Genomic DNA, 24,496 nt, shown 5'->3' on the forward strand with positions numbered 1-24,496 from the left:
AGTTCTTCACCTCAAAGTATGGCTGGTTGATGGTTCACAGGGTTAGAAACAATTGTTCAGAAGAAGTAAAAAATAGGACTTTTACACGGCAGAAAACAATCTATGCGTTATACTTACTTACAAAAATGGACAAGATTTTCTTGTTTGTGTGAGCTCAAACACATTCCACTGACAATCTCATCACTGTTAGACATACTGGACTACCATCTAGAACTGAAAACTCAGGGACATCGCTGAATTTCATTAGAGTCCTCCTGGCAGCCATCGTGGCTTTCCATTCTCCATATTCGCCCACCCATTGATGATGAGGTTCCTCAGGGAGCTCAGAAATCTCTTTCTGCCAGTGGAATATCCTACTCTAGTTTTGGACCCCAGTCTAGTTCTTCAACATCATACAAGATCTCCATTTGAACTGATGGCTACCTGCTCACTCCTCCATTTGTTGATGAAAACAGCATTTCTGGTAGCCATTACATTGACTCAATGAGTTGGGGAAAAGGGGCTCTTATGGCATTACTGCCCTTTCACAATATTTTTCAGGACTAAGTGACATTACAACCATAGCACAAGATTTACCAAAAATATCTTCCCAGTTCCATATTAACTAACCCCATTCACCTCTTCTCTTCCAACCTACACCTCACCTGGACAAAGAGAAGGATTTGTTACACACATTTGATGTCAGGGGAGCCTGGCCTTCTACCTTGACAGGACTAAATATTTCAGAAAGACATCCCAATTTTTTGTCTCAATTGCAGAGAAATCAAGAGTCTGCAATCTCTAAACAAACACTGTCCAAGTGGATATCCGACTGCTTTAGTTGTTGCTACCAATCTTGTAATCTCCAAGCACCCTCGGATGTATGAATTCACTCTACGAGATCTATTTCCACCTCAACAGCCTTTCTTAAAAATGTTCCCATAATCAATGGTGGACTGACGAGGGTGGGGAGGAGGCCATTATCCCCGGGCGTTGCCCTAGGGGATGTGTTGGTCAGGCCCTTCAGACGAGAGATGCATAGGAGGCACAGGAGGCTCTGAGGGGCAACTGGATGACGCCCAGGGGCGGGTGGGGAGCTGTGGGTGACCAGGAGGAGGACCTCCCCACCCCCCTCGCTACTCCCTAGCCAGGAGGTGAGGCCATCCCGTCCAGTAGGAAGAGCCAGATCTGATTTGGCTGCGGAGCTAGATCGGGAGAGGTGGGCACCAGTGGGTAAATGCGAGGGGGCGGTGGTGGAACACACTCAGAGCCGGGGAAGCCACTGCCATGAATGCCAGAAAGTGCCGGGGTGCAGGAGAAGGAAAGCAGCGTGTCCCTCCGCATGTACAGACCCCCCCTTCCCTAGGGCAGCTGGGGGGCGGCGCCATCTGGTGGAGCCAAAGACCCCTCCTGCCCTGCACAGGGGAGCGGTGTGAGGTTTTGGGTGAGAGTGCGCAAATGCAAGCTTTGGCCCCCAGGTGCCAGAGACCCACAGTACGCCACTGCCCATAATTGAAATATGTAAAGCTGCAACTTGAACTTGTATACTTACCTTTGCTGGGCACTATGCAGTAATTCAGAACTTGGCTTCTGATGCTGTGTTTGACTCAGCTATACTTTCTTCAATAGTAGACTCAACTCCAAAACCTCCTTCTCCTTAAAGGGAACTGCATGATAGTCACCTAGAGTGGAGCACCCATAGGGATGCAACTCGAAGAAGAAATGGTTACTCGAAGAAGAAATGGTCCAGTAATTGTGGTTCTACTTTGAGTGATTGCTCATATCCATTCCAATATAGGTGAGTGCGCACCACCGTGCACTGGTTCCGGAACTTTTTTCCCGTTAGCAAGCCCCGTAGGATTGGCTTAGGTGCCCCCTGGAGTGCCGCGCTCATGCTGCGGTATATGAGGCACCCCCGACCCTGTGGGCCCTCAGTTCCTTCTTTCCGCCCGTGACGGTTACTGGAACGTCTTGCCTCTTGCCTTCACAAGTAGCATTCCCCATTTTGAACTTTTCTCGTTATTTGTAGTTGATTAATTAGAGTTAAGTATAGTTAGTTAGCATTAGATTAGATAAGAAGCCCTTAGGGGCTTAGGGTTGGGCCATGCCTGGCTCAACTGGTTTTAAGTCCTGTGCCACTTGCGGCAAGTCCTTCCTGGTGAGTGACCCTCCTGATTGCTGTCTCTGTTGTCTGGGAGAGCAGCGCAGGAAGGACAAGTGCAGGATCTGCAAAGCCTTCAAGCCGCGGACCCAGAAAGAACGGGACGCGTGCTTGAAGACTATCCTGATGGAGTTGGTGCAGAGCGCTCCACCGGCACCGGAGTAGACCCGTCGCCAGTCACTGGTGCCGAAGAAGAAGAAGTGCCAGGGCACCGAGCGCCAGGACTCCCCCACACCACCTGCGCAGCCTGGGGGGAGTCAGGAGATGCACCAGCCACGGGCCATTGAGTTTACTCCGGCACCTGCATCTCCACGCAGGGAGCCTCCCCCGACTCCTCAGGGTGGGGGAGCGCCCCTGCAAGGGCCATCGACGCTGGAGGCGTTCCACGCGGCACGCGCCCTCATGGCCATGCCCACGCCTCCATCCGCCCTCAGCCGAGGGTGCAGGGACCGGCATCTTGGGATAAACCCATGCTGCGTGCCTCCGGTGGGTGGTCAAGACCGCAGTCCAAGTCTCCCCCCAGACGGTCAGAGAGAGTAGAGCGTGCCGGCTCCCCTCGCAGCTCCGACTCCGGGTCGTTTTGCTCCTCCACACCGCGGCACCGAGGACAGTCCAGGACACCGGAGGTTTTGCGCTTGAGGTGATGCCGCTACAGTTCCACCTCATGCAAGGTGCGCAGCTCCCTCGTCACCACTGCACCGGTCTCGATCCCCGGACCGCAGTCCGGCACGGATCCCAGTGCCGGAGGAATCGGCACCGACATCGGCATCGAGGAGACATGCACAGCACCAGTCTCAATCCCCGGACCATAGTCCGGCACGGATCCCGGTGCCAAAGGACTCGGCACCAGTGGCACAGACTACGGCACCGCGCCACCGCTCATGCTCTTCGGAGTTGGACTCGGCACCGAGGAGGCATGGTTGGCACCGCTCCCAGTCCCCAAAGGGGAAGCGCCGCCGCAAGACCTCGGCACCGAGACAGAGATTGTACTCCAGCTCATCGAGCCGCACGCCTCCCCGTCAGCACCATGCGCGATGGCACCAGCACTCCTCATCTTCGTCAGCATCATCATAGAGCAGGTCCTCAATAAAGGTAGGCAGGAGCCACAGAGCCCGCCGGCACTGCTCAGACACCACCCAGACACGCCCCAGCCAGCACCAATGCCAGCACTGGGGTGGCCACAAGGGCCGTGGCAGTGGCCATACTGGGGACCATGGGGGGCGCAGATGGGACAAGGTACTGTCTGTCCAATCGTCAGTGGCTGAACCGGCACCCTCCCACCTAGCCAGCCAGCTAAGGGCCATTCCTTGGAGGAGGAATTGGACCCTGTGGAGGGTCCCTCCACTGGACCCCTCCCACTGTCCTCCTCCCCTGACGAGGCGACCAACAGGGACGACAGGGCATCCCTCCCAGATTTTAAAGTGCACCAGGAGCTCTTAAGAGGGTGGCCAGCAACCTCAATATAGAACTAAAGGAGCTCTCCGAGGAGGAGGACCCCCTCTTTGGGGTAGCTGGGTCAGCAGGGCCGTCCCGAGTGGCCCTGCCGGTGCATGAGAGAGTCCTGAAGCTGGCCAAGGCTCTCTGGCAAACCCCTTCCTCGGTTGCTCCCACCTCCAAGGGTGCCGAGAAAAAGTACTATGTTCCATCGGAGGGGTTTGAGTTCCTGTACACCCACCCAGCCCCTGGGACCCTAGTGGTGGATGTGGCCAACCAATGGGACAGATAAGGTGGCTCGGGCAACACACCCAAAACTAAAGACAATAAAAAACTAAACCTGTTCGGCTGCAATGTCTACTCCACTGGGGCCCTGCAGTTGAGGATCGCAAACCATCAAGCGCTCCTCGGCCACTATAACCTCAACCTCTGGACCTCCATGCGCAGGTTCGCAGAGGGGCTGTCCCAGGACCAGGCGACGGACTTTGCAACGGTCCTAGAGGAGGGCACCGCAGTGGCAGGGGCGGCTCTGCAGACTGCCAGCAACGCCGCGGACACCGCCAGCAGAGCCATGGCCTCGGCTATTGCCATGCGGAGGTGTTCGTGGCTGCAGTCTTCTGGGTTATCCCAAGGAGTGCAGCAGTCTATCCAGGTCCTGCCCTTTGATGGGGCAGGCCTCTTTCCAGATAAGACTGACGAGAATCTGCATGCCCTGAAAGACTCTAGGGCCACACTCAGATCGTTGGGCCTGTACACCCCGCAGGCCTCAAGGCACCAGTCTCAGCCATAGCCCCAGCGCCAGATCCAGCCGCCCTCTAGGCCGTCGCCCAAGTCCTCTCAGCCCTGGAGGGGCCGTAACAGAAACAGGGGCTTTGGCTGCCACAACCGATCAGGGTCATCTGCGGCCTCCCAACAGGGTCCAGCCAAGGGGCCCAACAACAAGCGCCAGTTTTGATGGTGCACCCGCGGGTGGCACCAATACCCTTCTCCTAGATCCGTCCCTTCTGTTTGCAGAAAGGCTCAGGCCCTACTATGCTGAGTGGCAAAGGATTACATCAGACCGCTGGGTCCTCAGCGTAGTTCACAGGGGCTATGCCCTTCAGTTTATGGCCTTCCCCCCGGGCTCCCTCCCTACCCCGTCCCTCTTCAGGGACCCCTCTCACAAGCAACTCCTTTTGCAGGAGGTGAATTCCCTCCTCCTCCTCGGGGCTGTGGAATCAGTCCTCCTCAGGAAATAGGGAGAGGTTTCTACTCCAGGTATTTCCTCATCTCCAAGGCAAAGGGGGGTCTGAGACCCATATTAGATCTTCGCCGTCTGAACAAGTTCATCAGACGTCTCAGGTTCCGTATGGTTTCCCTAGCCTCCATCATTCCCGCACTGGATCCAGGAGACTGGTACGCCACCCTCGACCTAAAGGATGCGTATTTTCATATTTCCATCCTTCCCAGACACAGGCTCTTCCTCCGGTTTATGGTAGCTGGCTGCCACTACCAATTTTTCGGCTCTACCCTTTGGCCTCTTGTCTGTCCCGAGGGTCTTCACAAAATGTATGGCAATGGTGGTGGCCCACCTACGCCGCAGAGGGGTCCAGATCTTCCCCTATTTGGACGACTGGCTGATTCGGTGCAGATCCAGGGCCCACGTGAGGAACAGCCTGGCGCTCATCTGCGCGACATGCACCAGACTGGGGCTGCTCATCTATGAGCAGAAGTCCACTCTCTTCCTGGTGCAGCGCATAGATTTTATCGGGGCCACCTGGACGCCACTCAGGCCAGAGCCTTCCTCCTACAGCCTCACTTCGAGGCAATGGCTGCCATTATCGACCATCTCCACAGGTCTCCCACAACGACAGCCAGGTACTGCCTGCAGCGGTTGGGACACATGATGGCCTGTACATATGTGGTGAGGTTGGCTCGCCTCAAGCTCTGGCCTCTCCAGGCGTGGTTAGCCTAGGTATATGCAACAGCCAGGCACTCCTTGAACAGTGTGGTCACGGTTCCTCCACAGGTCCTGACCTCCCTGAACTGGTGGAGGACTCCCGAAAAAGTACTGAGGGGGGTTCCGTTCCGAGTCTTGACCCCATCGGTCACCCTCATTATGGATGCTTCAGATGTGGGGTGGGGGCCCACATCAGCAGCGACCTGAGCACCCAGGGACTCTGGTCGCAGGATGAGAGGAGCCTCCATATCAATGTCCGGGAGCTCAGAGCAGTCTGCCTGGCCTGCAAGATGTTCCTCAGATTCCTGAGGGGCAGGATGGTGCAGGTCCTCACAGACAACACAGCAGCCATGTTCTATATGAACAGGCAGGGGGAAGCGCGCTCCTTGGCCCTTTGCCAGGAGGCCATTCGACTTTGGGACTTTGCAGTGAGGCACGACTTCTGCCTCTCACCTCCTGAGGGTCAGGAACGAGGCGGACCGCCTCAGCAAGTCATTTCCACCCCGACATGACTGGTCGCTACACCCGAAGGTGATAAGTTTTATCTTCCACATGTGGGGTGTTCCCCAAATGGACCTGTTCACATCGTCCTGAACAGGAAGTGCCCGAGGTTCTGTTCACTCTGGAGTCGCGAGACGGGCTCCATCTCTGACGTGTTCCTCATAGACTGGACGGGGACATTGATGTATGCGTTTCCCCCCATTCCACTGCTGCCCAAAGTCCTCTTGAAGATCAAGAGGGACAAAACGGATGTGATATTGATTGTCCCAGCCTGGCCAAGACAGCACTGGTTCAGCATGTTGCTGGACCTGTCCATCGCCCTGCCAATGCTGCTCCTGAGGCGTTACGACTTGCTCTCCCAGGACCAGGGTCGCCTGCTGCATCTGGACCTGGACTCCCTCCACCTGACAGCATGGAGACTCTGTGGCTGACAAAGGGAGAGAGAGCCTGCTCGGCGCAGGTCCAACAGGTTCTGCTGGTCAGCAGAAAACCCTCCACTCAGGTGGTGTACCAGGCCAAATGGAAGCAGTTTACCTGTTGGGCGGAGTCCCGGGACATCCCACCAAGCTTCTCGCCTATACAGGCAATCCTGAAGTACCTGCTCCACCTGAAGCTCCAGGGTTTAGTGCTGGCCTCCCCGAAGGTGCACCTGGCAGTCATCTCAGCCTTCCACCAGCCGATGGAAGGGAGGTCATTGTTTTCCCACCCCATGTCAGTCGGATTCTTTAATGTGGTGGAGAGGCTATACCCGCAGGTCCGTGATCTGGTGCCTCCCTGGGACTTGAACCTGGTCCTGCTGACAGGACCCCCCTTTGAGCCCATGGCTACATGTCTGCTGCTCGTCCTCTTGTGGAAGGTAGCCTTCCTGGTGACCATTACATCGGCTAGGAGGGTCTCCGAGATAAGAGCTTTAACCTTGGAGCCCCCCTACACCGTCTTTTATAAAGACAAGGAGCGGCTGAGACCCCACCCGGCCCTCCTGCCTAAGGTGGTGTCCCAGTTCCATTATAACCAGGATATCTTCCTCCCCATGTTCTTTCCAAAACTGCACGGGTTGGAGGAGGAGCGGAGATGGCACTCGCTGGACGTGAGACGAGCCCTGGCCTATTACATCGAGCAGATGCGGCCATTCCGAAAGTTGACAGCTGTTTGTGGCGGTGGCAGACCGGATGAAAGGCTCACCTGTCTGCACCCAGCGCATCTCCGGCTGGATCACCGTCTGCATCAGGTGCTGCTACGAGCAGGCAAAGGTACCGCTTCCAGGAGCCGTTTCAGCGCACTCAACCAGAGCCCAGGCCTCGTTGGCGGTCTTCCTGGAATGAGTGCCCCTGCAGGACATCTGCAAAGCAGCTACCTGGTTGTCGGTTCACACCTTTACGTCCCACTACACCATCGTGCAGCAGGCGAGAGAGGACACGGGGTTCGGCAGGGCTGTACTGATGAGAGCAGCTCGTCGATGACTCCTACCCACCTTCAGGTATGGCTATTTAATCAGCTATATTGGAATGGATATGAGCAATATAGTAACTTACTAGTAACTTACTAGTAACTGTCGTTCTTCGAGATGCTTTGCTCATATCCATTCCACACCCACCCTCCATCCCCACTGTCGGAGTCGGTAGAAAGAAGAGACTGAGGGCCCGCAGGGTCGGCGGTGCCTCATATACCGCAGCATGAGCGCGGCACTCCAGGGGATGCCTAAGCCGACCCTCTGGGGTCTGCTAAGGGGCAAAAAGTTCTGGGAACCAGTGCACGGTGGCATGCACTCACCTATATTGGAATGGACATGAGCAACACATCTCGAAGAACAACAGTTATTGGTAAGTAACCCTGTTTTCTTCAAATGTGTCCCCCTACAGGTGCTCTAGTACCTGCCTTCCTTCTCCTCTGCTTTGGAGTTCTCTGCTATGGAGCTTCATGTTAGAGAAGGAACTGAAGGCTGTTTGCCCACTCAGTGCTATGTAATAACAGCACAGAGCATGAGACTGAGTAACATGCACGCGCAGGCCAAATGGACACTTCTATGAGAAATCTCTGATCAAAGATGCAGAGGGTGCAAGTGCACCTAGAGTGCAGCACCCAGAGGGGAACGCATCTCAAAGAACCACAGTTACTATACAGGGTTAGTACCCAATTCTTGTTGACTGCTTCAGAGGATGACAATTCTGAAATTTGGAATACTGTTAATAAGATTGCCCATGTACAGATACGCATTCCAACAGGGTACAATAAGTTCCACTAATGTTTCTGCTCAATCAGATATGGATTACCTCCACTTTCAGAGAAGCCAACCAAATGAAGGCAGAGGAGCTGAGCAATAATCCCATGTTGTGGCTGCAGTCTACTGGCCCTGTGGAGCTGGAGTATTTGTGCGGAAGGGAAACCCTTGACCTGTAGAGACAGAAAGATTAGCCCCTTCAAACTGCTCTGCCCTTCCCCACCTCCCCTTTTGAAATAGCCATGCTACCCTTAATCTTTGTTTAGCAGCATCCATGGAAGGTACTTTGAACATCAACTTGCAAACCCCTTAGGCTATGTTTACACTGGCAGCGGCAAAATCGCCGCCGCCAGATTGATCTTTCATGATCGATTGAGCAGTCAGTGAGACCTGCTCAATCGATGAGGGAGTCGACTTAATAACTCCACCTCCTCAACTAGTGTAGCGTTGAGCCGACGGGAACGCTTTTCCCGTTGGCTCAGCGCAATGTGAACAGCGCGCAGAAGCAGTCAACGGGAGTTACGCAAACTACTCTGCGTAGTTTGCGTAACTCCCGTCGACTGCCGCTGAATTTCCGGGTAAGTGTGAACAAGCCCTTAGACTCTGCACAGGATGCTGCTGCTTAGAAACAACTGTTTGCCATGTCCACTCAGCCCTACCACAAAATCCTGGATAATTGCAGTTCAGTAGAGGTTCATCAGCAAGGCATATGCAGGGTCCCAAAAACAGTGAGGCAGTGCCACAGAGCTGACATTTCCCCCTCCCATCCAACAGCCATATCCATTAGTTTAGGGTTTCCCTGTGCTCATGGAGGCAGAGAGGACAGTCTCACTCTCAATATATATCTCTGAGGTTAACAATTTTTAATCTCCACCTCAACAGAATATCTGTTAATGCTGTCTTTGTATTGATTAGTGCTCTCCAGCTAATATTAGTGAATTCTGTCATACAAATGTGTTTACTATATCAGTTACTTCCACATATTAGTGACATTTACTTCTACATATTACTTATTATTACATATTACATTACTTCCACATACTAGTGACATAGTAGTGTTTCACAGCAGGGTGCATTTTGCATTTGTTTGTTCTGTAAGTAGCCATGGGCACTGACTTCATTCGTTGGAAAGCTTCTTTACTATCAAGAGCTGTAATGCCCTAGGTCCTGCCCACTCTGGAGCCAGGTATTCAGTATTTGTGTTTTTATTAAGTGTGTTTTGCACACACACAAAGCATATTTTACAGTGGTTCAAGTCTCAGTAAAATATAAGGGTACAATCCTCTGTCATTGCAATGATTAGCATAATTCCCATTGGTTTCAACTGGAGCAAAGAAAGACAAGCTGAGTGTGAGAAGAGATGAGTGGATATATATGAGTGGATATATATACTTTATTAACATAAAATATTTCTATTCTGTACAATCAAACTGTTATTCATTACATTAGTCCCTCATGTTTCAGTTATTGATATGATCTATTCTGGGCAACTCTCACTGAAAAACTGCTAGTTAAATATCCTGCCAGAGAGTGAGTGAGAGGCCCTAATCCTTTATTTATAGTATAGCTAAGGAGATAAAAATTAATAGTCAATCCCCAGCCATTGACTCATGTTCCAACTGATTATTCAACAGTGCTTTATTACAGTATTCATACACAATATTGTCCGCAGCCAGAGAATAATAGGCATCTATCCTGGAATTGCAAAGCAGGATATGTTTCTGATTTGTTAAGAGTTTATACCAGAATAGATATTGTAGGGACATTGAAAATCAGTGATACGAGAGATAGGTGATGGCAATGGGTAAATATTTTGTGCACATTCCCTCTCCCCAAATAATCAATGGAAGTTTGGCTATTGACTTCATTACATGCAAGATTAGGCCTACTTTTATTTTGCTCATTTTTATTTTTTCTTTATGTAGTATTAAGTAATATATATGTAGTACCTGTTTGGTTGGTGTCATCATACACCTTTTATCTTCCGTTAATCTCACTAGTAGCATGAGCTGTAAGAGCAGAGATGTTTGGGCCTACGAGCCTAAGCCCTATATTGTACATGTGAGCTACTCCTGCAGTTGACTGTATCAGAGGCCACTGCAGAAGCAGGAATGGTGGAAGCCTGGAAACTTTCAAAGAGCTACCTGCTGCTTTGCCCCTAGTTGTAAGAGCATATTTGCAGTGCCGAGAGGAGCAGATACAGAGCCATGCACTGTATTTTTTCCACTTCCATTGATTTTCCCCTTTGGCCTGAGGACCGCACCCTGTGCGCTCAACTGGTCTGGGGTCAGTGTGCTTTACTCAGTGGTTGGAAAGAGTGAAATAACAGGCATAAAGCAGTGATAATTCAGCCTAGCAACTATGTGATTATCTTCATACTCAGTAAACCTTGATGGATGCTGACCACCTACAGATCATCCATAAATACCTCTGCCTGATGACAGTGGGAGCTGCTTGTCACTGCTTCAGATTTTCTCTTTAATAAGAAAAAAAATGTTACAGATTGATAAACCGAAATCTGTGTTTTTCTTTATCAGGAGAGGCTATATTCTGTACAATGGGAAGCCATTATCTTTGATTTTCTTCACAAAATTTTAACATTTAAAAAAAAAAAAAAATCAAATGCTCACGATCTAAATCTAGTCTTGCCTATTGCTTATATTCATGTTGATAAATGTTATGGTCTAGTTTATTACTCATAAGCTCCTTCCTCAAAGATATTGTATGTTCCACAAGCCCTAGTTTAGAATGAATTGTTCTGGTTTCAAGGCAGTCCAGTTTTATAATCTTTCTGACCCGCATAGTGGCACTACACTAATTTTATGTATCTTGTTAAAATTCTTTTGGTATGTGAATTGGAAGAGGGTATTAATAGTATGCTATAATGGGATTATGCTAGGAGTGCTCTCTCTTTTATCTGGGAGTAGTTTATTAATTTATTATATTATGTATTATTATTATATATTGTGCATGCCAGTGAAGTAAATCTGTGCTTTGCTGCCACATTGTACAAGAATTCTCCCCGCCTCCCTCTCCGCTTCTCCTCCAAGTTCTTCACAGAACAAAAGTACCCTTAGGGCTAGAGAGAGGGAAATCTAAATCCGCTTTAACTAAGAAAAAATATTCTGCTGCTGGGCCTGTTGAAAACTTCCTCTGTCTGTCTGAATTAAAATAGCTATTGGGCCTCACACACCTCCACTGGTAAGATTAATTTGACAAATGTTGTTATGTCTTGGTGTCCTGTTCACTCAGTGCTAATCCTTTTTTGGAATCACCCTTTTCTTCTTGCTAGAGTAAAGAGATAATTTTCTCTATAAACTTCTCATTCTGGTGTGTGTGTGTGTGTGTGTGTGTGTGTGTGTGTGTGTGTGTATATATATAGTGGAAATGTGCGCTAAGGCTATCACTAACTATTTTAATATATATTTGCAAGATTTTTTGGTTCACTGAAGTTGGTTTTTTGGGCCTTTTTTTTTTTTTTTTTTTTGAACTCACTATGAATCTGTTGACACTTGATTAACCAAAGCAGGTCTGGTGAGAATGTGAGATCAGTCAGTGGCCTCAGTCCAACTCCTTGTGGACCAGTGTCCAAAACACACACAAAAAAAACCTTTCCTCACTGGCCAACTTTGCAGTCACCCCAAGAACTATCAGGATGGGACACTCTGCTTAGTGCTGCTGCTCATGCCTACATGCTCTTGAATGAACAGAAGACTTTATTCTTAAGTATCTTCAAAGCTTTAACTTTTTTTTTAGAAAAATAGGAGGCAAATGAGAGAATCACATGCTATACAGCAAACCTCAGAGTCAGAACATGTTTAATAGGTTGCATTCTTAGAACCAAATTCATTTCTGGCATCAGAGGGAGCAGCACCACCACCAAAGTCAATGGAGTTCTCCCATGGGCACCAGTGGTAAATTTAGCTATGATGTCTCATTTCATAAAAGTACACTATTAACATTTTTGAAGAAGTCCTACAGTTAGAAGAGTTTTTATTTCAATCCATCACAATCCCTTAGAAATTTTAAAGAAATCACTGGTAGTAGATGGAATTGATATTACTTTAGATTTATTTGTTATGGATAACCAAGAATTAAGGACTGTGTCCACAACCCCAAAGGTCCAAGATCAAGGGAAGTGTCAGATATCTGGAGAAAATGAGACCAATGGACTACTCCATGCCATTTTAAGAAAAGGCTTTCAGAATGTGTCATTGATATTTTTTGATGCTTTTAATCTAAGAAATATGAATCATTCTGATCTTTGTTTTATGTATTTATGCTTCCCTGGTACTCTAATCACAATAAGCATTTCTTTCCTCAGATCATGGGGCAAGAAGGTCTGGACTATGTACCTGAGAAATCTTTATAGCGAAATCATTCATATTTTTCATGTTAAATGGAAACATAATACTTCTGTGATTATCCCATTGCTTCTGTTACTGGTCATATCTTCCTTTAATAGGGACATATAACTAGTTGTTTAAGATTAAAGCTAGTTTCTTTTCCAGAGCCAATGTCTTCAGTGCTTCTATACTGTTTCTTCTATTATGGACCGTGTAGGCTTTAACATCACTGAAAACAGTAGACCTGATTCTGCTCTGCCAGTGATGGAAAGTCAATGGTGCTGGACCGTTGAAAAGAAGAGGAGAATCAAGCCCATTATACTGTTGCTAGAAACAAAGCTCTTGCAGCAACCCATTACAGCGGGTACATATTCAGAAGTGTTCATTTACATCTGTAGGTAGGCAAATAGGCTTAGTAGACACTGGACAACTACAATATTCTTAAAGGAAACTTAGACCTTGGCTACATTTAAAAAATATTGCACTAGTGTAACTATGTCAATGTAGGGGTACAGGGATTGATTACATCAGTTTAGGAATTTGAAGGAATCAATCGTGAGAGGAAGAAGGAATAAAAAAGAGAAAAACATGTTATTTGTTTGTCTTTCTACATAAAGCTTCTGTTCAAATCTCTGTCCCATTTGTAAGCCCTAATTTCTAGCTTTTCTTTGCATACATCCAGTTATCCAGACAGAAAATTTGGGCGTATTCTGATGTTAACTTCCTTGTTTGTGCAACTGTATTGCTCTTCCACTGACATTATTAGGTTCACTCTTCCTTCTTTATTTGTTCTGAATGAAGTTCCATTCAGAAATCAAATACAGGAATGTATTTTATTTTTTCTTTTGTACAAGATGGGCATACTCAGCAATTACAGATGAAGGCAATAAGAAGCACAGGAGATTTGCCAATAATAAACTAACTGAAAATATTGACTGTTAAACTGTTTATTTTTTCATTTTTGTAATGTAATTGAAAGGACTAGATTGTATGGTATTGTATGACACTCAAAGCAAAATGAAGATTGGAAGAGTCTGTCGAAAGAGAGTTACATGTAAAAATAGGTATGAAATCACTAGTGCTGGAGTGACTATGCTGGTATGAGTGTTAAGTCTCTGATCATGCCCAGTGTGAACTGTTCCAGAAGCCTGAGTAGTCTTATTCTGAGGTGAGTGTTTGTACAGTTAATTAGTTGTACTGTGCCTTCTCTCCTGAAAAATTTGACTCCTGGGTCCTCCTTAAACATTATTTTGCCTTATGAAGATTCACTTGCAGTTGAGAGAAATAGGTCCCCAGCTATAGATTTCTGTAATCTTAATCATGGCTCAAACAGTAGTCATTATGGAGAAAACAGCAGTACCAATGAGCACAGAAGTGATTACATATAAATAATATATATAGGTATATATATTTTTTTCTTCACAAACTAGTTCCAAATTGTTCCATTGGATATACCTCTAATCTGGTACATAACAAGATTCTTTAAAGTAACAATAAAGTAAATTAATCAGTTAATAGCTTCTCCCAGGTTTTTTTACATTGCAATAATATTGTGCAAATGAGTGTCTAAAACATCCACTCTGTCATTGAGTAACTCTTGTATTAGGCCAAGAATGTTCTGTTTAAAATAAAAAAAGATAAGGGGAATTCAAGATTGTAGTTAATGAGAGAATGCCAATTAGTAAGATTAGCTTTATGGACTCATTAATGTTATTAATTGGCATTACTGTCACCAATTAAAGATCCATGTTTATATTTTAAGCATAAGCCTTAAATGAAAAACTGATGATGTATTTTAAAATGCTCTTTCCTTGAGGGTAACATATTGAGGGTAAAATATTAATTGCATTCTCTTTTTGGTATTAGCCATCTCAAAAGATACGTGGCTTGTTTCATACTATGGAAATATGAATATTGGTGATACATTGTCCTGCCTAACACTTAATATCAGAAGCTGTTTTACTTATTAAATTAGAGATCCTGAGAAGATGATGCCCTACTGTTGCTCTCAGAACTGTACTATTGTGTACCATAGTGGTTCTTACTTTTTTTGCATTTAGGGGAATTTTTTTAATCTTAAGGTTTCAATGAATTTGTGTAACATTTATCTGATCTGTGGCTCAAAATGTCCATTGCTCACCTCTGTTCAAAAATAATGTCTCTTTAGAAAGCCACTTTTAGTTAAATCTATGGGTGTATCTCTGGGAAAATGGGACAGATTCAAAGATGATTCTATTGATTGGAATTGGGTACCACTTGAAATGAATCAATAAAGAATTTGGCATGTTGCATTCAGACTAGAATTTGGTTTCTGTATGGGTGGGTAACACATTTTCTATTGCATATTAGGGTGTATTTTAAGGCTTTTGTTGTTATATATCACTTAATTTATAGTAGTGCCTAGTTGTCCTAGTCAGGATTAGGGCCTTATTGTGCTAGGCACTGTACAAACAAAGAGTAATTTTCAGATCATTTACTGCTGTGTTAATTTCCAGGTAAGACCTTGTAAACTTTTACTAACTTTAAGTTCTCAAGTTCTTGACTGGAATCTTTAAGTAAGTTAGAATGATCTTATAGGGAAATAAATTAGATATTTAGGGTGGAGGAAGATGTTGCGGAAGAAAAGGGATTAGCTACCGTAAGTATGACCAGTTTTGATTACAGTCCCCAAGAAAGGAATTGCTAAAGTAGTTTCAGATAGAGAGATTTGGAATCAGAATGACTACTACATAGCAGTAAATGTTGGTACTCCCTAACAAAACAACTGTAAATCTTCCCCTGAACTACTGCCTGCAGAAGAAGGTACTTCTGATGATAACATCACAGCTCAGCCAATGAACAAAAAAATGGCATTTTGCATTAGTACTTACTCTCTATAGTACCTAGGAAGGAAAATGACAAAAGCATACAATCATAGAGTTTAAGGCCAGAAGGGATTACCAGATCATCTAGTCTGAGCTCCTGTATATCACAGGCCACCAACGCAATGAAGCCAGCTGCACACTAAACCCAACAACTGAAATTAGACCAAGACATTACGAGGATGATCACACCAACAACAGCTACAGGAAAGTAGCAGCAGAAGCAGGGGGAAAAATTCCCTAGTAAGCCCCATTATTTAATAACACCGATGATTCTTTTTTCTGAATACCAACAATCCATCTCTAGTGTTGATGCACTTAATAGAATGTAAATCATAACATACAAACTGTGATGATTCAGTAAAATATACAGTCTAAAGTTGGCTCTTTTCCATTTTTAAAATATTGAAAGGTACATGGCAAATGGGTTGGTATGATTTGCCACTTATGTTTGCTTTGTCTTTTAGCTCCAGACCAGTCTGACTGAACCAATGACGTTATCCAAGTCAATCTCACTTCCCCGTAGCGCATACTGGCATCACATCACACGACAGAACAGTGTTGGAGAAATCTACAGTTTACAAGGCAAGTAGCTTTAAAAATAAAATGGCATGTTCATTAGCTTCCCTCACGTTGATCAGAATTCATGCAAATTGCTTTTTATTTGCATTGGCTGTTTTCCCTTCATTTCAATTTATCAGTGGTCACCAACACTAGAGGAACGCTTGAGAATTACGATGACTTCTTTTTTTTGTTATTTCATAAGCCAATGGTGAAAATTACTTCCAGAATCACCACACACCAACCAGTCAATTGGGCACACGAATTTGAATAAAACACTGTACTATATGACCTATCAGTACCTAAAGAATGGCAAATATGAGGATCTGTTTCATGGTATGTTCTGCACAGAGCTTTTGTATTGCATCTTCTTTTCCTAAAAGGATAGAGTATGAGGAGGACCACATGGTATTCATCCAAGAGTTCTGAAGGAACTACTAACTGTGGTATGTAACTGATTGCTTCAATCAGCCTCTGTACCAGATGACTGGAGGGAGGCTAATCTTTAAACAAAGCTCCAGAGGGATCCTGGTAATTGCAGGCTGGTAAGCCTAACTTCAGTACCAGGAAAATTGGTAGAAACTATACTAAAGAAGAATATTTTCAGATACATAGAAGCACATGATATGTTGGGGAAGAGTCAACACAGCTATTGTAAATCATGCCTCACCAATCTATCAGAATACTTTGAGGGTGTCAACAAACGTGGAGAAGAGTGATCCAGTGGATATAGTGTACTTAGACCTCCAGAAAGACTTTGACAGTGTCCCTCATAAAGGCTTTTAAGCAAAGTAGGCAATCCTGGAATAAGAGGAAAGGTCCTCTCATGCATCAATAACTGGTTAAAAGACAGGAAACAAAAGGTAGGAATAAATGGTTAGTTTTCAGAATAGGTGGTTTACAGAATAGAGATCTGTACTGGAACCAGTGCTGTTCAACATATTTATAAATGACCTGGAAAACAGGGTAAACAGTGAGGTGGCAAAGTTTGCAGGTAATATAAAATTACTCACGATAGTTAAGTCCAAGGCTGAGTGAAAAGAGTTACATAAGGATTTCACAAAATTGGGTGACTTGTCAACAAAATGGCAGATGAAGTTCATTGTTGGTAAATGCAAAGTAGTGCACATTGGGAAACATAATCCCAATTATACATACAAAACGATGAGATCTAAATTAGCTGTTAGCACTCAAGAAAGAGATCTTGGAGTTGTGGATAGTTATCTGAAAACATCTGCTCAGTGTGTACTGGCAGTCAAAAATGCTAACAGAATGTTAGGAACCATTGATAGATAACAAAACAGAAAACATAATAGCACTATATAAACCTATATAAACACCTTGAATACTGCATGCAGTTCTGGTCAACCCATATGAGAAAAGATATATCAGAACTGGAAAAAAGTACAGAGAAGGGCAATAAAAATGATTAGGGATATAGAACAACTTCCATCTTGCATTAAAAAGACTGGGGCTGTTTATTTTAGAAAAGAGATGACTGAGGAGGCAAATGATAGAGGTCTGTAAAATCATGAATGATGTGGAAAAAGTGACCTCTTCACATAACACAAGAACCAGGGGTCACCCAATAAAATTAATAAGCAACAGGTTTGGAAACAAAACTAAGGATGTACTTCACACAATGCACATTCAAACTGTGGAACTCATTGCCAGGGGATGTTGTGAAGGCCAATAGTGTAACTGGGTTCAAAAGTGGATTAGATAAATTCATGGAGGATAGGTCCATCGATGGCTATTAGCCAACATGGTCAGGGATGCAGTCCCATGCTCTGGGTGTCCCTAAACCTCTAACTGCCAGAAACTGGGACTGGATGACAGGGGATGGATCACTCAATAATTGCCCTGTCCTGCTCATTCTCTCTGAAGCCTCTGGCACTGGCCACTGTCTGAAGACAGGCTAGTGGGCTAGATGCATCATTGGTCTGACACAATATGTCCATTCGTATGTTCCTATGTATTCTGGAGACTAGCTTCAGGGTGTCTGATTAAATCTCCATAAAACTACAGAATAAGTTTCAAAGCTAAAATAAAATCCTGTAGAATATCAGTGATTTTTGGTCAATGTGCTTATATTTAGATAAATGGTCTGCCTTTAATTTGATTACCTAAGGGCCTGATTCTGAGATGTAATGAGAAAGGCAGTGTGTTTTAGTGGATAGGACACTCCACTGGGTCTGAAGAGACCTGAGTTCTAGTCGCAGCTCTGCCAATGATCTGCTGTGTGAAACCTGAGGCAAGTCACTTCATCTCTTTATGCCTCTGGCTCCTCTCCTGCCTTTTGTCTCGTATATTTAGATAGATCCTCCTCAAAGAGCCTACAATCTCTATATGTGTTTGAACAACATCTAGAACTTGATTTTGTTTGGCATTTCCAAGTGCTACAATAACAAAAATGATTAATAATGATGATTAACGCAGACAATGAGTAACTTCTCTTTAAGTTAACTGGAACTGCAAGTGATTCGCGCCATCCATGATGCAGGCTCTTTATGCATTTTAAAAGTTAACAAAAATAAGAATGTTTTCATTCAAACTAAAAATAAAACCCAAAGCTACATGCTATCTATCCTTTTGTGTAATTTGACCAGGGGTTTAACTATTTTGCCTTGCTTATTAATTAAGAGAGATGTGCACTATCAATTTATAGCCAGAGCTAGAGGTTAGAAATTGTAGGGTAGCTGGAGTATCTTGCCCAAGAAAATATTTTACACTTCTTCATGAAAACTGGTGCAGTGTAGTGCATGGATGAATGACCTGGGCTGTTTTGTTTTGTTTTTTAAATCATCATATAAATTAAGCTCAGCAGATGGAAAGCTCCTGCAAAGATTGCAGAAGAAAAAAACATCTGTATACTGAAACATATGTTTCTAAGTCCTGAATTGAACCCATAATGTAAGCATCTTTAACAGGGTAAAACATTCTTCTCTTCCCCAGTCTTACCATAGAAGGGCAAATAAACCAGAATGACTTTCTAATCAGGCAGTTGATGCAGCTTGTGAGTTTTGCATTAGTGACTCAGTCATGGTTTAGAAAATATCCCAAGACTTCATAGCTAAAAGTTTATAGATAACAAAGATGTTTTAGGTGTCCTGCAAACACATGCAAATATAGAGGTTCCTACATAGAGGTAACAAAGGCAGGTATTTTGTATTTACAGTGTTTTTCACATGACAGGATAATTCTGTGCAAATCCTGAAAAACAAAACAAAATTAATTGTGACAGATAACAGAAGGGTGTTTAACAGCCAGTATGTTTTTGAGTGTTCTTTTTAATCTGTTTCCTGGCCATCTTAACAATCATATCATTATGCTAACCAAAAGATATCATGGAGTTGACTATGAAAAAGATATTAATAATGTTTTGCTTGGATGGCCTTCATCATATTGTAGATATTTACTTATATTAGTATAGTAATAAGTAGAAATAAAATGTATATATATTCAGATATTACAGCTCTTCTTATGTCCCTTCAGTTATGTTTTTGGGGAAAAAAAGCTTTTACATTAGTAGCTATTTTTGGCATGTGCCTTGTATTTATGACAGTGAGAAAATAGATGAAATGTCATGCCATATCTTGTGCTTCTGAAACAGCTGATTTCCCTAGTATAGGGACAATGTAAGAAAAATACGGGAAATAACGCTAAGTATATTGAATATTATAATAATATGCATAACAACTGGCTTCACATGAGAAAAGATTTTAAAATATGGTATACCAATAAATGTTTCTTTAAAACAGCAGAAATCCTACTTTCTGGAAAATTGTAGATGTATGTATTCTTCCACTAAACTATGACACAAATACTAGAAAATAGGGCAAGATTTTCACTTGTCTATCTGTAGTAAGATGAGTATATGAGGCTTAGTATATAATGGAACAAAAACAAGTTTTAAAATGTTGATATTTCCCACAAAATTGAAATTCTGAGTTTCAATCCTCTCTAAGTTTCCATTCCCTTTGCTCTACCTCAGACAGAAACTTTCTTTTCTTCATAATTTTGTTTTAAAGAATTCTGGAAACAAGACCAGCCTGTAAAATATAAATGCAAAGGTCCTCAAACATTCTAGCTTGTAAGAATTCAATAAGAATGTTAGCCTTAGGGTCAACGTATGCTCAGGAGGAACAACTCTATATTATGAGGCACAAATATAAATAAAAGATCCCAATCAATATCCATTGCCTTACAAATTATAGTGGCTGTTTCTAAAGTTAGAATGTTAATAATCCAGATCACACCTTCCATTAAAATATAGACATAACATTGCATGTTTACAAACATTTTCACCTAACACAATTGAAATAAACAGCAAAAGAAGAAAAAAAACCACTTCACTCTTTCTCACCCTATGCTGATTTGGAATATGTACAGTTGTGAGACTCAGATTCACTTATACATGTTCCATAAATAGGTAGTGCTATTAATTTCTATCGAAATCGTAAGGTCCAACAAAAGCAAGAGCTGATAGCACAGCAGAAGGACAGGTTTTAACTGCTTCACTCATGGAACTAAATATGCCCAACTTGCAGCCTTTGTAGTTGGAATGCGGGGAATACTGATTTTTCAGTTGGCTGTTGCTACTACTAATATTTAGGTGGAAACTAGAAAGTCTAACCAGCCTCCCAAGTTGTGAATTCAAGCAGCCCATGGCAAATATGCTTCTTCCATTTGAGGGGCAGATATTATCCCTGACAACTCTTCTGCTTGCTTCCTCCAAGCAGCCAACATCACATTGGTCTTCGCTGGTTTGGGATCTATCCTCTAGCCTTTTTCCATATACCTAGCTCCACCCATTCACCAAGTAATGCAATTGACTGTTTGGGCAGGTACTGATGAGATGGAGAAAGAAAGCTGTGTGTCAAGGATATATTGATGACACTGCAGTCCATGCCTTCTCACTAACCCCCGGTGGCCACTTTTAATAAAAGGGATGACAAGATGGAACTCTAGCTTGAGAAAATTATACTTCAGTGTCTAAGTAGGTATTTGGTGCCTAGATGCCTTTTTGTTTGGTGCTTTAAACATGTGAATATAATAAATAAGTAGGCTTACTGCAGGGTGCTTTTTGTTTGCTTGTTTATTACATTTAGTTCCTTTATTATTGGTCTATCAGATAAACTACTCAAGAGAAATTATTTAAAAATACAGATAGAGCTAGCTGATAGGATTCAGCTCTGTAAATATGAATGTTTTGGGATTTTTTTTTTTAAACTTGTGCTGATTACTATCACTTCTATCAAATCTCCTGTCATGTCTGGAGAAGTAGATAAACAAGGAATTTTCAGGAGACGTAAGGAGGGTTTGCATTAATGTATGTACGTGTGACCCTAGAAACCCCTGTAGTCACACCCTACATACTTCTGCAATAATATTTATATAAAATATGCCTTGTGAGGTACCATATGAAAGCTAATAACTTGACTCCATCTTTATCCTTAACCATAGGACATAAAGAAACTAAGTAATCTGATCTCTGTGATGGGTCCTGGCCAGTAAAAAGGACATTGGGATTGAGAAAAACAGTCTTGAACAAAGTCTTGCTGGATTAAGTTTTAGACTTCTAGTTGCATATGTTATGTTAAATCATTGGAAAGTACTTGTATTCAGAGAGAAATCAGCAGAGAGATGCAAACCCATGAAAAGTCTTTATTGAACTACACTAAAGCCAGCCAGGACTGGCTGAACTGTCCCCTAATAGTCTAACTCTATTGCTATGGAAACAAGCTAAGATCTGTTTCTATGGCAACCTAGGCAATAAGGCAAGACACAAAATACACAACATATTCCTCCCCCCTTAATGAAAATGCCCATTTAACAGAACAATCACTAAACTAGAGAATGAAGGTAGACTGCCTCATTTCCCGGCTAAACCCTGGGGATTATTCTGCCCCGTAATGTGGGTTTGCCATAACTAAAGATCTAGCCATTGAGGAGGCTTTCTCTCTCTAGGTGGATTACGGCGGACTTCTGGTGTTCTTGCACTGGAACGTGTTATTGGTGCGAGTCTAACAATGTCCTCAGGACTTGTAGCTTGAACAGGTGAGGATGTTGTGTCTGCTCGAATAGGGGAGGAGACTATATCTGCTGCAGAGGTGGATGGAGGAGGGGAGTCAGGAAGGGGTGGCTCTTGACTTAGTGATATCTCACCTGTAATGGTGAGGTCAGGCAGTTCAACTGGAGATGTGTGCATGTATGACCTGGCAACAACTGATCTACATGCCACCGCCAGGTGAGATCATCTGCAGTCTGGACAGTGTAGGAAACGGGTCCTGTGTGGGTGATGACTGTAGCAGGGACCCATTTAGCTCCAGAAGCATAGTTCGGAACTAGGACAGGCTGTCCAGGACTAAAGATTCAGTCTTTTGCTCCGTGTGCACGTCTGATGACTTGGTTTTCCTGCTGATGTTACACAGCTTCGCATGCTTTGGCGGGTTTCAGCAGATCAAAGCAAGTGCACAGCTGTCGTTCCATCATTAGAAAGGCTGGGAACGCTTTGGTCATAGCATGAGGTGTTTTTCAGTAGGATAGTAAGAAGGTGTCCAGATTCTTTAGAATGGATGACTGTCCCCTGGCAGATCTTAAAGCTTGTTTTATGGTCTGCACAAACCTTTCAGCTAATCCACCAATGGATGTGACATATCTCATTTTCAAACTCCGTAGAGACAAACTGTGGTCCGTTGTCGCTCACAAGTTGTTCTGGCAGACCGAAACGACTAAAGTTTTCACGCAGTTTCTGAATAGTACTTTCAGCAGTAGTGGACGGCATTACAGAGACTTCTGGCCATTTAGAATGGGCATCTACAACAACCAGGAACATGCTTCCTTCAAATGGGCCAGCAAAATCAACATGAATATGCTGCCACAGGTTTTCAGGCCAGTCCCATAGTGTAGGGGTGCCAACTGAGGCGTGTTCCTCACACTGTGACGTGAAGTACAAGCTCTTGCCTTCTCTTCAATGGCACTGTCCAGGTCAGGCCACCAAAAGTAGCTTCATTCAATCTCTTTCATGCGCACTGTTCCACAGTGACCTGAATGTAGCTGTTCTAACATCTGTGATCTCAGTGGTGGTGGAATAATGAGGCACATCCCCCACAACAAGCAACCAGAATGGACTGATAACTCCATCCTCCTGGACATGTAGGGAAGAAGGTCGGATGAGTCCCATAGAGATGTTCCATGCATCACTAGGTCAGTAACCTGGGATAGTACTGGGTCAACGTGAGTTGCCTTCGTTACTTGAGTAGTAGTGATGGGTGTGTTTTGTACCTGTTCAAAGTAGATTTCTTTCTGGACAATATTTTTATATTTAACTGGTAAAGGCAGCCTTGAGAGACCATCTGCATTGCAGTGCAGAGTGGATTTCCAATATCTGATCTCATGTGTGTGCAGAAAGCAACAATGCCCATCATTGCATACAACTAGCAGTCAATGAAGCCTGTGCGTGGTCCAAAAATTGATGTTAAGGCTGGGTAATTGCTTTCCACCACAAACAGTGGTAATTTAGTGGTCTGTCCATTGAGCTCCACCTTCACAATTAGTAGTGCCTAACACTGAGTACAGCTTCTCCGGTGTACGTCTTCAGAACAGTTTTTGTCAGTTTAAGCGGGAGATGCTTTAGCTTCTCCTTATACACAGTGTCTTAGACCAGTGAAACTACTATGCCGGTGTCCAGTTTCGTGTGTACAGGTTTACCTTCCAACAGTGGGGTTACCCAGTATTCGTGTGAGCCTACTGCCTTGGACAAAACATGGAGTGGCACTTCTTCTTATGACTGGGTGTCACTTTGATCATCCTGAGTCTGCTCTACCGTGTGCAGATTTTCCTTTTTGGTCTGCCAGATAGCAGGCTTCTTTTTCTCTCGTTTGCCTGTTCTGTTTGACTCTTCTTTATTTTGTTTGCAGGCACGCTCAATGTTCCCTTTTTGCCATATTCCTTTTTGCCACTAGGTCTTTACACCAGCATTCCGATAAATGGTGACCCGGCTTTCCACACCGGTAACATTCCTGGCTCCCCACTGTCTTGTGGGTAGTTTCTTGTGATACCTTATGCACTCTGGTCAATTCATTGAGCTGTTGGGCTTCCTTTGAGGCCAGCTCCATAGAGATTGCAATTTCAATGGCCTTCTGCCAGGTGAGCTGGGCCTCTGTCAATAGGCGCTTCTGTATTGCTTCACTTGTGCAGACCACACACTAACCTATCACGTAGGATGTCATTTAACACATCATTAAATTCAGAGTGCTCAGCAAGCTTCTTCAGAGCTGCTACAAATTGCACAATTGTTTCACCTTCTTCTTGATTCCTTTAGTGGAACCTAAATCTCTCTGCAATTACCAGTGGTTTTGGAGAAAAATGTGCCTCCAGGATTTTCACAATGTCCCTGTAAGATTTTGTCTCTGGCTTATCAGGGTGCACTAAGCTGTGCAATAAAGTATAGGTTTTCGCTCCTACAACACTTAAGAAAATGGGCACCTTCTT

The 24,496-nt window shown here is 44.2% G+C and overlaps 1 protein-coding gene across 2 annotated transcripts in view; it reads left to right on the plus strand.

Moving 5' to 3' along the window:
• Window positions 1–24,496, plus strand: part of DOK6 (docking protein 6) — a 372,406-nt gene that overhangs the window by 283,517 nt on the left and 64,393 nt on the right. For both annotated transcript variants that reach the window (XM_067537434.1, XM_067537433.1), the window contains exon 7: window positions 15,907–16,024. In XM_067537434.1, the coding sequence (XP_067393535.1) occupies window positions 15,907–16,024 (118 nt within the window). The remainder of the gene's footprint in view (window positions 1–15,906; window positions 16,025–24,496) is intronic.

This window comes from Emydura macquarii, unplaced genomic scaffold (assembly GCF_026122565.2).
Source record: "Emydura macquarii macquarii isolate MOO-44397 ecotype Brisbane River unplaced genomic scaffold, CSIRO-AGI_Emac_v2 contig_431, whole genome shotgun sequence".
Lineage (NCBI taxonomy): Eukaryota > Metazoa > Chordata > Testudines > Chelidae > Emydura > Emydura macquarii.